At 35.9% G+C, this 20,494-nt stretch overlaps 1 protein-coding gene across 1 annotated transcript in view; it reads right to left on the reverse strand.

Annotated features, from left to right (window-relative positions):
- Positions 1–20,494, reverse strand: part of LOC110443030 (calcitonin gene-related peptide type 1 receptor-like) — a 127,294-nt gene that overhangs the window by 25,625 nt on the left and 81,175 nt on the right. The window contains exons 2-4 of the mRNA XM_021486978.1: positions 17,422–17,526; positions 7,169–7,281; positions 3,325–3,422 (exon numbers count right to left, since the gene is read on the reverse strand). Coding sequence (XP_021342653.1) covers positions 3,325–3,422; positions 7,169–7,281; positions 17,422–17,526 — 316 coding nt within the window. The remainder of the gene's footprint in view (positions 1–3,324; positions 3,423–7,168; positions 7,282–17,421; positions 17,527–20,494) is intronic.

Raw genomic sequence — 20,494 nt, forward strand, 5'->3', positions numbered from 1 at the left:
AAATATTAGTACTTGGGGTAAAAAGTGGGATAATAATTTCAACCCTTCAAAAACAGTATCAATGCTATTTACTATGAAAAGAGACACGCTACATCCAGAGTTTTTAACAATAGCCCAGTTCAATCCCTTGCTTCTCACAAACATGTAGGTGTTATTTTATCTGAAGATGGTAAATGGATTCACCATGTAAATTATATATATAAAAAAAGCGTTTAAAAAGGTAAATATATTAAAATCACTTAAAAACGAGTCTCAAGGAAAACTCTTTTAAAGATATATAAAACATATATTTTGCCATCATTGGATTATGCAGACGTCTTTTGGGACAATTGCACGGAACAATCTAAACAACTGCTTGATCTGTTCGTTTAGAAGCTGCTAGAGTCATAACAGGATTGCGCAGATGTACCTCTCATCATAAATTATATAAAGAACTTGTCAGGGAATCTCTCTCAGATAGACGACAAACATATAAATTAATATTAATGTTTAAGATACTTCACGGCATGCCCCCGCAACATCTGAAAGATATAGTGCAACCATTTATATATCACAATGAAAATGAAAGATATCCATTAAGGACGACTAGATATTTCAACACTCCAATATGTAGAACAGTAAGCTATTATAGTAGCTATTTTCCAAGGACGTTTAGGGAATTCAACTCATTCGCTCCTATTTTTGATTTATCCAATGTTAACTCTCTATCACAATTTAAAGCTCTATTCTTCAAAAAAATGAAACTGTCTCGGCTACAACAAAAACATTTGCCAATGATGGCAGTCGAAATATAAATATAATTATGTGTCAACTTAGAAATGAAGACAGCAATTTGAACTCTGACCTTTTTCTTGACCATTTAAAAGATTCTCCAATATGCACATGCAACCTTGGTGAGGAAACTGCGGAACATTATTTGTTTTATCTGTCCTCTATTCAACCATTCTCGATTGACACTTAGAAATCAGCTGATTAACCAAAATATAACCCATGCATGACCATTTTAAACACATTACTTCAATTTAAGCACATTGCTTCATGGATGTCATGAATGTGATGAAGAAACCAATGCATTTGTACTACAATGTATATAAGAGTCCATTATCAACACTGAAAGATTTGTTTAATCATAACTATACCTTGTACGGTAGGGACATGGAGACACACTATATGAATTGTTTATATGTTTGTTTGATGATTTCAATGACTGTACATATAACATACCAAAGTTGTAAGGAGAAGGCTTATATAGGCTTTGCCTGATGCCCTATCCCTTTGCATATTTTTCCAATAGATTTGCTGAAATGAAAGGTCATAGACGTACGATGGGCATTGGCAATTGGCCAATCTAAGGGTCATAGACGTACGGTGGGCACTGGCAATTGGCCAATCTAAGGGTCATAGACGTACGGTGGGCACTGGCAATTGGCCAATCTAAGGGTCATAGACGTACGGTGGGCACTGGCAATTGGCCAATCTAAGGGTCATAGACGTACGGTGGGCACTGGCAATTGGCCAATCTAAGGGTCATAGACGTACGGTGGGCACTGGCAATTGGCCAATCTAAGGGTCATAGACGTACGGTGGGCACTGGCAATTGGCCAATCTAAGGGTCATAGACGTACGGTGGGCACTGGCAATTGGCCAATCTAAGGGTCATAGACGTACGGTGGGCACTGGCAATTGGCCAATCTAAGGGTCATAGACGTACGGTGGGCACTGGCAATTGGCCAATCTAAGGGTCATAGACGTACGGTGGGCACTGGCAATTGGCCAATCTAAGGGTCATAGACGTACGGTGGGCACTGGCAATTGGCCAATCTAAGGGTCATAGACGTACGGTGGGCACTGGCAATTGGCCAATCTAAGGGTCATAGACGTACGGTGGGCACTGGCAGTTGGCCAATCTAAGGGTCATAGACGTACGGTGGGCACTGGCATTTGGCCAATCTAAGGGTCATAGACGTACGGTGGGCACTGGCAGTTGGCCAATCTAAGGGTCATAAATCGTGTCACCCACTAGTTTCTATGGTGCCACATGTATAACCTAACTGAATGACGAGATTACAGAGGGCTGGCAATATCCCGGTTGTCTCCCTTTAATGTGAATATATTGCCATATAAGTAATACAAAAGTGTATAAACACCACTGGTTGTCGGAGGTCTCGTCAGAATAACCAGTCGTTCGTGCAAAATTCCTATTGAATATTTTTGAGATAAATTTATAGTTATTTATGTATTATATGTGTGTTCATATAATCATTTTCAATCCGTCTATACATCTATTTTAACTCTTGATTTCAATCTGTTTACATCAGGCTGTATCAAAGCTTTGTGATAACTTGTTGCTACATTGTAAGTTTATGTAATCAGCATTGCACAGCACGGCCCAGACGAACGGCAACATATCTAGATATAACGACGAACAAGTGGGCACATGGGTATCGATAGTGAGGCTATGTATACTAGATATTATTCTAGCACGCCACGACTCTCCCGTAGTTGAAAGTACCTATCATTTTCGTCTCCTAAACAAATTGCTATGCTGTGATCTCCGTCTACAGTCAGAACGGGCGTGATATGTGAACATTTCTTAGATGATAACTGTCTACTAGACTGATTTTCTTTCTAAGTTTGGGTTGGTCTTCTATGACATGTAGTTTTACGTAATATTGGACAGTGTTTTCCACTTGAGTTGTGGCAAGGTATAGCGTCAGCGCACGACTCCTAAAATAGAGCCACGAGGAAAAAACTAAAGGATATGATAAAACATAATAATGACATAATTATACCAAACAATAAACTTGAGACAGGAGTAGGTGTTCCGGGAGATAGGTGGTTCTTGTAGCACGTGTGGCATGCAACTAAACGACTACATGGTGGTGTATTGTTCCAAGAAATATTACATCAGGTATACATATCTAATATATTTTGTGGATCATTTAAATGCCCGAACTTGTTTCTTCCGATTGCGCTGCATAATGCCATCAGACTGGGGCTATCTATTTCTTTCCTTAAGAAACAATCAATGATGTGCGTGTATTATGGTAGAATAAATAACGATAGTGAAAAATGTAGTTAACAAAGACCGCTTACGGTCGGAGTTGACTACTTTGCCAACATTTAATTACCACCATAATATACAAACATTTGTTTATTATATCTGTTCAACCAAGTACGAAATTGGAAGTCATTTTCGTGTCTATGTCAATGTCCATACACCTATGCCAAGTACGGTGACCTAGATTAATATAGTCTTTCCTCACCTTGGGGGAAAGGCTGACGAATCTCAACCTAAGGGATGCGATTATTAAATGTACTCACTTGTAACAGAAGAACACCACTAAGGATACCGTCAGTAGTAATATGGACAGTGAGTATCCGGCTATAAACAGGAAAATATGACGGTGCTCGGTTATTTCCTGTAAATATGCAAAAAAATAAAAGAATTTCAAGAACATAAATTACATTTTTCAGCACAAAGTCAAGAGAAACATAGCAATAATTCGTCGAAATGTCAGTTTAAAAAAATAAAATTTGATGTTAAAACATTACTTGCTTCAAGTGTTATTCATGATTTTATACTCAAACCAAAAGAATAAAATGGCCATCAAAATCGTTATAACTCATAACATTTATGTATTCTAATACAATCAATATAAATGGACTCTAAAGACAAAATAACACAACTGTAAACAACTAAAATACACTGCTATCGTTAAAACATCAAATCATGTTGAATGTCTATTTTCTGCATGTTGAAATAAGAACATAACTACTTTTATTCCTGCAAATCCTACACCTAACATAGGGAGTATTGCTTTCTAAGCATCGTCATAATTCAAGTACGGAGCATGATTTACAAACATTCATATATCAATAATAATATATAACATACATTTGATATGGCGTCCTATCTAGCTAGAATAAGCCACTCTAAAGCGCGTTACAGTACTTAGATATACAATTTGTACAATCAATACAATTAGCATATACATAAATCAATACATTTTATGAGGAATCCTCAGGAGCTGCCTTATCAGGCGCTAACTACTAGTCCTATGTCACCGGGCTAGTATCTCCATATGTGCGTTTGCCTGCGTGTGTGCTGGAGATGTACTGTGTTCTGTTTGAAGTGGAACCGTGCTTCCAACGGTGTCATATATAGTGCCACCTCACTTGAATGCTACAGCACAGATGCCGCAAGATCCACCCTAGACCATTTTATACGCTTAGGATCCACGATACTGCAATCATACCTAGTCTGTCCAACGAATACGTTCTCTTCTATGTACAAGAGCACAAATAGTTTTAATCCATATCCATGCTGGTATTAATTGTAACTCTTTCGCTAGAGTTATTGCAAATATGATTATAAACCAATGCCGTTGCAATAATGAAAATAGCCCCTTCATATTTTTTTTTATATATATTGACGTTTTATCATTTTTCCCGCATGAGAATAAGAAATTTTGCAAATAAGAATATGCTTAATGTTAAAACAAGTTCATCAGATTGAGAATGAATCACAATAAAGAAAACAGTCCTTGACCGACACTAGCTTATAATCGCCAACACTGGTATTGCGTTCATAACATTACAATGCAGATGCCGTCACAGTTACCGGAAGACAAATGTCATTGCATTTATAGCTCTATAACTGCAGGAGGACTGTAAGGAACACGAACACAGAAAAAAATCTTGAAACCATTAGTACGTCTCGTAGATTTTCCTTGCACAATATTATTTAGAATGAAAAGGTTTAAATTAAAAAAAAAAAAACCTATAAAATAGCTATCATTTAGGTACTTATATGCAGCAACACTAATAGAATGCCGAATACTTAACCGTCTGGTAAATGATATTGATACTATTTACAAATTTATCACACACATGCTCTCACTATTAGCTCAGTTGTAAGATGTATTACGCTATTGTGTTTATCGACAAAATTAATTCTTATAGACGACAATTAAAACCATACTGGGGACTATAGAACGTTTACAAAGTGAAGTCCTCGACTCTGACATGTCCATAAATTTTGCCTAAACGTTTGAGTTGCAACCTGAGTTACAATAACCTTAGAATATTTTATGTAATACATGTATATCATAGAATAGCGCCTACACTAAATTACATAATCTGAACATAACGTCGACAGCAATACGCGATATCGGAGCCAAGGAGACATTTTTGTTTGTTTGTTTGTTTGATTTTGTTTAACGTCCTATTAACAGCTAAGGTCATTTAAGGACGACCACCCCTGTGTGCAAGATGCATGCGTGTAGTGTATGTGTGTGTATTTTGGGAGGCTGCGATATGTTCGTGTTTGTCTCCTTGTGATAGCGCGGAACTGATGCCGACTTTATAGTGCTACCTCACTGAAACATACTGCCGAAGACACCCAGCAGGACGCCCCACCCGGTCACATTATACTGACAACGGGCGAACCAGTCGTCCCACTCCTAATTTGCTGAGCGTTAAGCAGGAGTAGAAACTACCATTTTTAAAGACTTTGGTATGTCTCGGCCAGGGGACAGAACCCAAAGCCTTCCTCACAGGGGCGAACGCTCAACAAATGGCCAAAAGTGAGGCATTGTCAAGGGAGACATTAGGAAGAATAAAGTTATTTAGAAAGGAGAGAAGAGATAAGGTCCCAAATTTAGTCGCCTCTTACGATCATGCAATTGGGGGCAGCAGGTACAATTCTTACGCCCTACCTGCAGGGAAAGGAGACAAAAAAATGAATTGAAATGCATTATAAAACAGGTGGTGGTGGTGGTGAGGGGTTATAGTGTTAAAATCAAATAATGGACGGTATTCGAAGTATTTTGTCAGATGCTTCGTATTGTGCATTGTGCATTGTCGTATGTGCCACCCCCCCCCCCCCCCCATTTTACTGACTCGCGTCTATTGTTGATGACTATATATTTTACAAAGGTAGACAAAATCAAAGTTTGACATGGAGGTTGTAAATTTTTCGGCGCTTGAACGATCGTATCGTTACGTTTTCTACAAGCTATCTATCACATGTACATGTATGATATCATTTGGTCTGCAGAATATCACGTGACAATCTTGTTGAAGTCAGCAAAATTCCGTCAATCAGTGTTGATGTTCTAGTACCAACGATCTTGACAATTAACGTTTCAGACAACACAGAACTAATGGACTTAATGGACATGAATTCTTACTTTCATGCAAATTAAATTGAAGCAATATTTAAATCTGACTCTGCATGTGAACTATCAATGAGCTATACCAAAATGTTTCCCTTCACCGAGACGTCCCCTTGACTTGGTGAACTGGACAACGACCATTTCTACACCGAAATATTACCGGATAAACATGAAATCCATCGCCGCCATGATTGTCAGTTTACCCTATCTCAGCGGTTATCAAGCGCCTCAAGGAACCAGTCAAAATTGACAGTAAGTGACGTTCGGTATTCAGGTGAACGTCTCAGATAAAGTAGTGATCGCTATGTTTTCTGTATTTAATATACTTATATAAATTTATCTTATAACTATATTCAATTTTTATTTATGACATGTATCTGTAATTTGTTCGGAAGTTTTTATCACATCTACATTGTATATCAGATTATATTTTTAACTTATTTCACAACGCTTAACGCGTTATGACATCACAATATTTATTCATATATATTTATAAACTTCATTTATATTTCAACAATTATAAAACAAGTTAGTTCAGCTAATTTTAACCGTTCTTGTTGACCCGAATGTTAGCGCGCAGTGGTCTTAGTGTGGGAGGAAACCGGAGTACCCGTAGACAACCCATATAGTCGGGCAGGTGACCCCAACCTTTTCATGTCCCATCGGGGGATCGAACCCCTGCAGCCTTGGAGAAAGACAAGTGCGTTATCCACTGCGCCACCCGACCACTCAATTATTCATATCGACATGATTAAGAGAAAAGGCTAAATACAATGTATCTAACGCATCACGGCTTACATGTAACATATTTTGAATCCAATATCGTGAATCTATTGTTCACGTTTACTCTAATTATTTGACCCCGACGGCCATATCAGAATACACTTTGCAAGTAAGATAAATTAAAACACTAAATCAACACAGACATTATCAATATACTGTGTACGTTATCAACAATTACTGCCGTTGTCTCTTCAACAAATACTTACCGTTGTTTCAGTTTTTGCGTTGCAGCTTGAGAAATCGATGTAACTCGAAGAGCTGTAGTTCGGAGGCATCCACCAGGTGGCGTTTTCTGTACATGTCCTAGATACCGATGCGGCTAAAACACAAAATAAAAGACATTATGTATTTTGTTCTATTTGATCACATTTATGTGCCGCAAAGGCATACGCAATAAAGCCATTGCTTTACACACTCACACATATACAAATATATATATATTTGTTTCATCTGTTGACGCTTATTTACCAAACCGAATAAGAAATAATTTATGAACCTCTGTCAAACTGTTCTGTGGTTTTATATACAGTAACCTCTCCTTGATTTCGTTTTTGATTTAACTGTAGCACTGTTGAGCCAGAATACTTCCGTTGACTAGATGACTCGGTCAGTTAGAGATTGTAAGTATAAAAGTCCAGGGTTCAAATCCGGGTCTAGCCCCTTTGAATTGTTTTACACTTAGAACAATGTTGTTGAATTTGCTTTGTTCGTTTCATCTTAACTAGTTTTCATAAGTGATGCAACGCATGCTTTTCTTGAGGAATGATTTATCATAGCTATAGTAATGCCGGAGAAATCAGTTTCTAATGCATACATGTTGCCACAGTTTTTATCAGTGGTACGGAGATCCTTAGGATCATCCTCGTTTTCATACGTATACGTACATAAGCATATATAGGTCGTTGATAAGAGTAATTAATTATTTATGGGGGACCTATTTTTATGCAATCTCATTAATTAATCATAGACTCTAATCTAAAAGCTTTTTATCTATTTCTTAAAAAATATCAATACTGAAAATCAGATCTTAAACTGTCAAAATTGGAAAAAAGATTCTTGCCTTAAAAAAAAGACAAAATGTTGACATTTCTGACGGACAGGAAATGAAATACATGCCAAGGTAATGAAACGCATTTTGTTTTTAATTTGGCGACAATTGCTGTACTTTTTTTTATCACTATAACCTTTCAGAATGCTACGTCACAGACAGCGACGCCAACATCCGGTTTCGTTCGACAGTATTGCAGTCCCCTTCTTCAAAAGATTACTAACTTTTATCCTGCGACATTAACTAAATGTATGAATTTCGTCACTTATAGCAGTCTGTTTTATTGGAGATGGACATTGGGGTACTGATGTATTGTAACAACAGGTGTACATAGAGAATGGGTGCCATCTGTGGAAGATTCTGTATCCTTCTGCCAAAGTAAACTTGATGTTTTAAAACAGTAACAATATTGCTATATTCACTCTACAACTCCTAATGTAAGTATGTTGTAACATCTTCGAGTTTGACACCATTCTTGTTGCAAGGTTGAGAAAAAGTATGCGCTTTCTATCAATGTGTAACTGAATTACGCACATTAAGACATGTATTTAATGAAGATAACTGCACGATCACCGTTTATTAAGGCATGTCAAAATAATCGAGAATATTAAATGAAGATGTCGCTTTAGTCGGTTTTCAATAAAGACGTCTGATTTCGTCAAAAGAAAGCACAAAACGTATACGCAGGCTGTCGTTTACTCAGTTTATTTAAAACTCCGGTGCAGGTAGCAGTGTAAATATGTATATATGCTAGATACACAGTGTACATTTTGTATGAACGGATTTTTATAGTAGTTTAGATTTGCCTAGTTGTCAGTACGTACACCATCAATCGGCCTCTTTCTGAGATTCAAAGATTTGACGGCAGAAATACGAGGCTCTGTCGAGCGTTTTGCACCAATTTGAAAACTCCAAGGGTGGAACTTGTGTCAGAAAGGAAAATTCTGTGATAATTACAGAGCAGTATTTAGATAGCTCAGGAAATATACGGGAACACGACAGTAGACGACACGGCTACGGCACACAGGTGGTGCATTCTATAAACAAAGGCACTTTTATTTAACTATAAATTTGTATTAAAAAAACCCCACCAAAATAAAGCTAAAAATAGAGTGGAAAGGCATACTGATCAAAACATAATGTAAATACAACATAGTTTTAAAATGATTTTAGTGTTTCGATAGCAACACCGCTGTTACGTATTTATTCCATAGTTTATGATGTATGTGTTGAACATTTCTGACATATAGGAAGTTCCGACATGTTACATGTTAAACGAGACTTTGACATCGAACAAGTGAAAATAACTACAAAGTGCTCTAGCGACTTCACAGCGAGGTATTAAGTGACTGTACAAACTGCCATTAAAGTATAATCTTTCTGGGAAAAAAATGCATTACTTTTACCCAGATTTTATCTACTACGACAGCTATTGTTTTATAGTGACTGAAACCATCTAAATGCATAAATAGGCGAGACACACGTCATATTCAATGGGGTAAAATATGGTTATTGTTCAAATGTCTGCAGCATTAATGTGTAAACTTCTAATTTAACTAGGCGATCAAAAGTAAACATACACGTATGTTCTGCAACATAAGGCACTCAGTGATGATTACACGGTCGTTTAAGCATGACATACAGAGTCACGTCTTTTTAGTTTAAATAGTGACAATTTAACTTTTTATTGACATGTTTGTCACGGTGTCACCCCGTAGCACTATACGAATACCTCGGATAGATTATATCATACACATTCCTTTGCATTATTGCATTATCGCAATCAATCCTCTATAATTCTGGTTTATTTGTATGAGAGCAATTTATTTTGAATAAAAACTGATTTTCAAGGGGGAAAAAAATAAAATAATAAATGTATGAATTTACCATGGATTTGATAACGAATTCGTGTCTTACACATTGCATAGATTTGAAAGGGTGACCATATATAAAGTGTTATTGAGTAGTTTTTTTTTTTATATAAAAATAGTTTCACAACTTCAAGAATGATGCGACAGGTTCTCGGAACACTCAGGGGTCAAATTAGCAGGGTTAAGTGTATTTCATGCCAATTGTTTGTAATCGGTCTCTAACAAGATAAAGCTCGCTATTTGTTTCTCAAAATCATATACCGTTAATCACTGTATTTTGGTGTGTACATTAATGTGTGAACAGTGCCTGTTAGTTGTTTTCAATATTGATAGCACATATAGTTATCTTAGGAATCGATAGTATATGTAACAGAACATTTCAATTTGCGAATTTGAACAAAAACTTATCACTTCAGAAAATAGTGGGGTTCAAAGTACAAAGTCCAATAGTTACTTTAGAGGCACATTAATATGTCGTCATGATCACGTGACAATTACATAGCAAAACCACGGACTTAGATAACAATAATCTAATTCCGGGGTGATTATGGTATTTACATTGGGTAGCTAGTTCAATGATATATTGGACTATTATGTAAATTTGTCGGGCATAATTAGAGGTATTGTTTGAGGGTTTAATGTGGCTAGGTCACGTGTTATGTGTCTGAAACAGCGTCTCACGTGTTAACGCTCAGTTGATGGTTTATCTTTATTTACGACGACAAACCAGACGCGTACATCTTTATTTTCATTATATTTTGTATAAATCAGAAATCAGACAACATCTACTCAGACCTTCTCTATTAACCCCCGCCAGGTTATTTATCATTTATAATACACCAATGAAAGGCTAGCTTTATATTCTGCATATCCCTGACGTCATCGGTAGATTTATTGTCAATACGAAGGCAGGTTTACTATTTCATAGCGTAACAACCAATACGATAAGGATTTACTGCCACAACTATTACATTAAGTGAAATGGTTTCTTTGCTAACCAACACCGATGGTGACCTGTGTTAGACCTCTAGATAATGTCTTAAAAGTACATAGAAAATGTACATAAGACACAACTCATTTTCGACAGATGGTTCATGTCTTATACATTCGGGTCGACATACACTAGTGTATGTGATACATTATTTTCAGTAATTGGATGAATTACACAGAAACATTATTGACAAAGGAAGACAATTTTATGACTCATGCCCTGTCCGGGTCTCGAACTCACAACCTACGGCACCAACACGATTAGCCGAGAAACACCGACAGCTGCATATTTTTTAATCCTTTCATAGTATTCGTTCTATCAAATAGAGCTCAAGGATTGGGACCCAAAGGTTTTTCTCACATATCATATAGAACAAATATCTGAAGCACAAATACAAAGCTAACTAATGTTTCTTTCGACTGGGTGAGAACGCTCCCGTTGACCAGGCTACATAAAAGTTCCGCGAGGTATGGGTGTCTTTTCCGAAATGATTTATCAAAGGTATGGTCATATTGAGAGACGTGTTCAATGTTAAGTATTCTGTAAGTTGTATTGAGATCCTTGTAACTCCATCCCGACGGTCCGTCAGCTAATCAGAGACAAACAAAGGGCGAGGCCTGGTGAGACAGATACAAAAGTACCACTACTCGTGTCAAAGGGAAAAGACATTAGGAAGGAGAAGAAAAACACCAAGGAAGCACGAACATCAGCTATGTACATTGTGTAGATACCCACTGTGGGCGTTCAGAAAGATTCACAGTCAGAAAAAGGAGATCACTCAAGAACAGGAAAAGCAACAGACGAAACAGCCTCGTCAGCATTGTTTTTTTTATTTCTTTATTTTCACAGCTTGAGTGGGTTAACATGATGGGATTTCCACAGCGATCACAAGTACAGGCGTAAGAGAGAACACAGCTGTGGATTTAGAAGTAGATCTAAGATCAGAAGCTGGGTCTTTATTTAGATTATGAATGGACTTGTCATTGATACGTTAAACTAGGAGAATTCTATTTAACTAAAATGACTACTTTAATCGTTAATTTCAATTTGACAACATTTACCCATTAAGCCCGAAACATAAGCTACTGCTCTCTATGTGAATCAATTGTTCTGAAGTCGTAGATCTTGGCCGAGTATTTAAAGATGAATCTAACACGCACATGTGACTGCATCTTTAAGATATGGTAATATAAACAGCATGCCAAAGGTTCCTTACACTGCATCATACTGCTGTCTCGTCCTTCTAGAACTCATCGTTGATGCCTAGGGCCAAATTTTGAATATCCTTATTGTCTAAACAGCTATTGACAACAGAGGAGCAGGTGCGTACCATCCCTCAACTTATATGAATTTCAAAAACTCGAGGAGAACTGGTTAATTTCAAACTTGTATTGACTAAACCGTATACATTACGAATGATGCCAATACTCAGAAGAAAACACCCCGGGGACTAAACAATCCATTAGCAGAGTCTGCCAACATGTATCTGGAGAGATGCACGTGATACACACAAACACATAGGACTGCACCTAAAGGTCAAGGGACATTAGAAGGAGGCCTTATTCTTAGAAATAAACCTGATATTTAGTCTGTACAACTGTCATAATGCAGCATTAAAATAGGCAAATCTTTACCTATCTGAACAAAATGATTAAAGAAAGTATTGGCAGCCGCGAGATTATCCACGAATAACAACACCGATTATAAATAATCAACTAATCACAACACGTATAACAGATAATGAACCAGTCACAACACGTATTACAGAGAATAAACTAGTCATAACAAGTTTAAGAGATAATCAACTAGTCACAACACGTATAACAGAAAATCAACTAGTCACAACACGTAAAGCAGATAATCAACTAGTCACAACACGTATAACAGATAATCAACTAGTCACAGCACGTATAACATATAATCAATTAATCACAACACGTATAACAGATAATAAACTAGTCACAACACGTTTAACAGATAATCAATTAATCACAACACGTATAACAGATAATAAACTAGTCACAACACGTTTAACAGATAATCAACTAATCACAACACGTATAACAGATAATCAACTAGTCACAACACGTATAGCAGATAATCAACTAGTCACAACACGTATAGCAGATAATCAACTAGTCACAACACGTATAACAGATAATCAACTAGTCACAACACGTATAACAGAAAATCAATTAGTCACAACACGTATGGCAGAAAATAAACTAGTCACAACACGTATAACAGATAATCAACTAGTCACAACACGTTTAACAGGTAATCAACTAATCACAACACGTATAACAAATAATCAACTAGCCACAACACGTATAACAGATTATCAACTAGTCACAACACGTATAACAGATAATCAACTAGTCACAACACGTGTAACAGATAATCAATTAATCACAACACGTATACCAGATAATCAACTAGTCACAACACGTATAACATATATTTAATCAGTCACAGCACGTATAGCAGATAATCAACTAGTCACAACACGTATAACACATAATCAACTAGTCACAATACGTATAACAGATAATCAACTAGTCACAACACGCGTAACAGATAATCAATTAATCACAACACGTATACCAGATAATCAACTAGTCACAACACGTATAACATATATTTAATCAGTCACAGCACGTATAGCAGATAATCAACTAGTCACATCACGTATAACACATAATCAACTAGTCACAATACGTATAACAGATAATAAACTAGTAACAACACGTCACAACACGTTTAACAGATAATCAACTAGTCACAGCACGTATTACAGATAGTAAACTAGTCACAACAAGTATAACAGATAATCAACTAGTCACAACACGTGTAACAGATAATCAATTAATCACAACACGTATACCAGATAATCAACTAGTCACAACACGTATAACATATATTTAATCAGTCACAGCACGTATAGCAGATAATCAACTAGTCACAACACTTATAACAGATATTTAATCAGTCACAACACGTATAGCAGATAATCAACTAGTCACAACACTTATAACAGATATTTAATCAGTCACAACACGTATAGCAGATAATCAACTAGTCACAACAAGTATAACAGATAATCAACTAGTCATAACACGTTTTAGAGATAATCAACTAGTCACAACACGTATAGCAGATAATCAACTAGTCACAACACGTATAGCAGATAATCAACTAGTCACAACACGTATAACAGATATTTAATCAGTCACAACACGTATAACAGATAATCAACTAGTCACAATACGTATAACAGATAATAAACTAGTCACAACACGTATAACAGATAATCAACTAGTCCAGTCACAACACGTATAACAGATAATCAACTAGTCCAGTCATAACACTTATAACAGATACTCAACTAGTCACAACACGTATAACAGATAATCAACTAGTCACGTCACAACACGTATAACAAATAATCAACTAGTCCAGTCACAACACGTATAACAGATAATCAACTAGTCACAACACGTATAACAGATAATCAACTAGTCACAGCACGTATAACATATCATCAATTAATCACAACACGTATAACAGATAGTAAACTAGTCACAACATGTTTAACAGATAATCAATTAATCACAACACGTATAACAGATAATAAACTTGTCACAACACGTTTAACAGATAATCAAATAATCACAACACGTATAACAGATAATCAACTAGTCACAACACGTATGGCAGAAAAAAACCTAGTCACAACACGTATAACAGATAATCAACTAGCCACAACACGTATAACAGATTATCAACTAGTCACAACACGTATAACAGATAATCAACTAGTGTCACATCACGTATAACATATAATCAATTAATCACAACACGTAAAACAGATAATCAACTAGTCACAACACGTATGGCAGAAAAAAACTAATCACAACACGTATAACAGAAAATCAACTAGCCACAACACGTATAACAGATAATCAACTAGTCACAACACGTATAACAGAAAATCAACTAGTCACAACACGTATGGCAGAAAAAAAACTAGTCACAACACGTATAACAGATAATCAACTAGCCACAACACGTATAACAGATAATCAACTAGTCACAACACGTATAACAGATATTCAACTAGTCACAACACGTTTAACAGATACTCAACTAATCACAACACGTATAACAGATAATCAACTAGCCACAACACGTATAACAGATTATCAACTAGTCACAACACGTATAACAGATAATCACCAAGTCACAACACGTATAACAGATAATCAACTAGTCATAACACGTATAACAGATAATCAACTAGTCACAACACGTTAAACAGATAATCAACTAATCACAACACGTATAACAGATAATCACCTAGCCACAACACGTATAACAGATTATCAACTAGTCACAACACGTATAACAGATAATCACCAAGTCACAACACGTATAACAGATAATCAACTAGTCCAGTCACAACACGTATAACAGATAATCTAGCAGATAATCAACTAGTCACAACACGTATAACAGATAATCAACCAGTCACAACACGTATAACAGATAATCAATTAATCACAACACGTATACCAGATAATCAACTAGTCACAACACGTATAACATATATTTAATCAGTCACAACACGTATAGCAGATAATCAACTAGTCACAACACGTATAACAGATATTTAATCAGTCACAAGACGTATAACAGATAATCAATTAATCACAACACGTATACCAGATAATCAACTAGTCACAACACGTATAGCAGATAATCAACTAGTCACAACACGTATAACAGATACTCAACTAGTCACAACACGTATAACAGATAATAAACTAGTCACAATACGTATAACAGATAATAAACTAGTCACAACACGTCACAACACGTTTAACAGATAATCAACTAGTCACAGCACGTATTACAGATAATAAACTAGTCACAACAAGTATAACAGATAATCAACTAGTCATAACACGTTTAAGAGATAATCAACTAGTCACAACACGTATAACAGATAATCAACTAGTCATAACACGTTTAATAGATAATCAACTAGTCACAACACGTATAACAGATACTCAACTAGTCACAACACGTATAACAGATATTTAATCAGTCACAAGACGTATAACAGATAATCAATTAATCACAACGCGTATAACAGATAATCAATTAATCACAACACGTATAACAGATAATCAACTAGTCCAGTCATAACACTTATAACAGATACTCAACTAGTCACAACATGTATAACAGATAATCAACTAGTACAGTCACAACACGTATAATAGATAATCAACTAGTCCAGCCACAACACGTATAAAAGATAATCAACTAGTCACAACACGTATAATAGATAATCACCTAGTCCAGTCACAACACGTATAACAGATATTCAACTAGCCCCAACACGTATAACAGAGAATGAACCAGCCAGAACACGTATAACAGATAATCAACTAATCACAACACGTATAACAGATAATCAACTAGTCCAGTCACAACACGTATAACAGATATTCAACTAGTCCCAACACGTATAACAGAGAATGAACCAGTCAGAACACGTATAACAGATAATCAACTAATCACAACACGAATAACAGAGAATGAACCAGACAGAACACGTATAACGGATAATAAACTAGTCACAATACGTATAACAGATAATCAACTAGTCCAGTCACAACACGTATAGACAATAATCAACTAGTCCAGTCACAACACTTATTACAGATACATGTACTCAACTAGTCACAACACGTATAACAGATAATCAACTAGTCCAGACACAACACGTATAATAGATAATCAGCTAGTCCAGTCACAACACTTATAACAGATACTCAACTAGTCACAACACGTATAACAGATATTCAACTAGTCACAACACGTATAACAGAGAATGAACCAGTCACAACACGTATAACAGATAATCAACTAATCACAACACGTATAACAGATCATCAACTAGTCACAACACGTATAATAGATAATCAACTAGTCCAGTCACAACACTTATAACAGATACTCATCTAGTCACAACACGTATAACAGATAATGAACTAGTCCAGTCACAACACGTATAATAGATAATCAACTAGTCCAGTCACAACACGTATAACAGATATTCAACTAGTCACAACACGATAACAGAGAATGAACCAGTCAGAACACGTATAACAGATAATTAACTAAACACAACACGTATAACAGATCATCAACTAGTCCAGTCACAACACGTATAACAGATAATCAACTAGTCACAACACGTATAATAGATCATCAACTAATCACAACACGTATAACAGATACTCAACTTGTCACAACACGTATAACAGATCATCAACTAATCACAACACTTATAACAGATAATCAACTTATCACAACACGTATAACAGATATTCAACATATCGCAACACATATAACAGATAATCAACTTATCACAACACTGATTGCAGAAAATCCACTTATCACAACACTGATAATAGAGAATCTATTAATTACAACACTTGTTTCAGATATCTCATTAATCATAACAAAGGCATTCTTTACCGGTCTGTGTTGTAAACGGACACTGTATAGTGGCGACACTTCCTGCTCGAGTGTAGTTCCAGCAGCCACCCAGACGGTCCATGGTGGCATTGCAGTACTGATAACCTAAAATACAAAACATACTTAAAGATTAAAGGGACAACTACATGTAACACAATCATCAAAACAACCATATCACACTTAGCAATTCACTGGGTCGTTAATAACACAAATGATATTTCAACAATCAGATAGCGAGAGCAACCCATTCGAATTTAACTAATATGTTAACAGTCATCAAAGGGGTTTTTCCCCAAAAGGATACTAATAAAACAGGTTTCATTTGGTAGAGTAACACTACTAATTTGTTACTGAGATGCCCACTGGTATGCCAGCCGTCATAGTTTTGTCATATTTGTAAGTTTACTCAAGAGTCGACATTTCTAAGCGAGTATTTCTAATTCTTGGACGTGTTAGTAAATAACAGATGTAGGGCAAGTGCATATCTCGTCACTGTTTCAATCAGCGTACGTAATAGTGTCAAAAATTGTCATACTAAGTAGAAAAAAAAACATTTTAGGCATGTCTTTATTTATTTGCTTATTTGAGAAATTATATGAACAAAACATACATGAAATATGATTCTAGCACATAAATAAAACGAGATGATAAATAACAAGCATTAAGAAACCGTTCTTCTTTTTTTTTTATCTTCGACGATAATATTTACACATTTGACTTACTGCTTGAAAAAGAAATAAATGTGATCCTGGCTTTTCAACATGTATTTGGATTTCAGATACAGCTGTGATGACAGGAAATGCAAACCCTTGATAAATTGTGAAAATATATTTTTTCCTTTTTGTCTCGTAAAATAAAGCTTGCTTTGAACAACTGTGCTCGTGTGTTAATTTGTTAGACACACCAATGGTTATTCTAATGCATGGAACACATTCTTACTGCCTTTACGCATGCAACAATCTTAAACTATTAATAATGCCACAATTGTGAATTCAAACCGCGTGAAAGGAGGAATACTTCTCACACAGGAGACGCAGTGGTGATACCGACATGGTTTCAATATGACTATAATGGAGGAACTGGTGAAAAGAAAACAATAATTGAAATTCATCTATATTTATTGTCTATATTTTTAATACATAATTTAGAATTTCATATTTATATGATATTTTAATGATACAATTAATCTGATATTAACATTTCATTTTAGGATCCCCGTACATGGTACCACCGCCAAAAACTCTAACTGAGAATTGAAAAATATTTTTTCTCTAGCATGACTATAACTATGATCATTCACATGTATAAGAAAACTTCCTTTTTAAAAAAAAAAATGGGACTTTCATGGAAAACTGTTAAAGATGCAATGATTAGAATATCATCAACAGCAGTGCTCAGAGTGTAAATATCTAACTAGGCTACACCGGGGTTCGAATCCTCTCGCCGACTGTGCTAACAGGTCAACGGAAGTGACCTGGCTCACCTGTGCTATTTTTATACCCAAAACGAAAACAAGGATGTTACTGTATATGCGACACCAGTGCGATGGGACAGGGATCCTAATTGAGAATCAAATCGAGTAATGTGTTATTAAAAGTAAGATAATTTCAGTTCAAGATACGTTTAAATACATATATTATACAATATCAATACCGATAAGAAACGGAAATAATTTCTGTATGAACGGTAAAAGTTTTGCTTTTTATCTGTGTAAATAATACTGAACATATATTTGAAAATTTGCTTCTGCTTTATTTCGGGAGAACGGCACCGCTTATATGTGACGTGCAATCAATGACTGGAAAAGGTAGATATAGGTTCATTGGAACTTTAGTAACTATATTGACAAGCATATAAACATCGGAAAACTCCGGTGTTTATCTAAACATATAATAACACCGATATTGACGAGCATTCAAATATCGAACAGGTTCGGTATCCGTCGTAATAGGTACTGCAATGTTGTATTGCAAAACCTGTCTCGGCAAATTTTGAGCCTTCTCCCGACTTATTATGAACTTTTGTCAACACTGAAGATGGTCGGGAAGTGGTCGCGTTAAATAATGTATAAGAACGAGTCAATCAGAGCCTGACGTTGTTCTTCATGAAAGGTGGTTTTTATATTTTTGTTATTTTGGTTTTAAGTATTTTTTCTTGAGTAAAAACTACATATCATCTGTAATTACCTATACCAGTAATAATTACTTATAAATACAGGATTGTTTTCTATATATGCGATACGTGAACAACAGTATGTTAAAAAAATATAAAGGATCCGTATTGCCCGCCAATAGCCAGGTATGATTTATCTGTGAGATTTCCCACATGGGAACTATTTTCAAACGTTCGGAACATCTCTCGATTTTCTCATGAGATAGTTCTCACATTTTCCAACTGAAAGATCCCAAGTCAACGTTTGACTTTGTCGATATTATGAGGAATATCAACAGCGTAAGGAAAAAAATGCCGATTTGTTAAAACTACCCAATCATCATACCAGAAAGTTTGACGAAACACAATGTTAATGCATAGTTAGTCTAAACCATTTACTGTGTAGCTGTAATACACGTGGTCAATGTAGTGTGGACACACGTCCATGAATGTGCATAGAGATGCAATGAATATAAATAAGTCTGGAGCACACAATGTCAAATCCAGATAATACACAATTGAATTGTTTATCTGACACGTTACTGCACAAATTCTTCATCGGCAGCTTTCTAATCGCATATGAAATCAAATTGCGTGTCTTTGTTGGCCGGCTAGGATCAATGGATGGGTATTCTAATAATATTTTAATTGGATGCCTGCTTTTGTTTCAGATGTTTATCTTCACCATCTGAGAAAAGCGGCAATATTACTGTTTTCAAATGGTAACCATGCTATCGACCAACTCGTGTGTCTGGACATGGTCTCTTTGTTGATAGTGCGGTTGATGAAATTCGTTTCGTTTTATTTACAGACTGACTAGAATGGAGACGGCCTTCTTTTGTTAGGAAAAGCTGACCCTTTCACACCAACGGGACAAAGACAAAAACAGCCATGGGCGTCAGAACCAATTTAGAGATACGTT

This window comes from Mizuhopecten yessoensis, unplaced genomic scaffold (genome assembly GCF_002113885.1).
Source record: "Mizuhopecten yessoensis strain PY_sf001 unplaced genomic scaffold, ASM211388v2 scaffold716321, whole genome shotgun sequence".
NCBI lineage: Eukaryota > Metazoa > Mollusca > Bivalvia > Pectinida > Pectinidae > Mizuhopecten > Mizuhopecten yessoensis.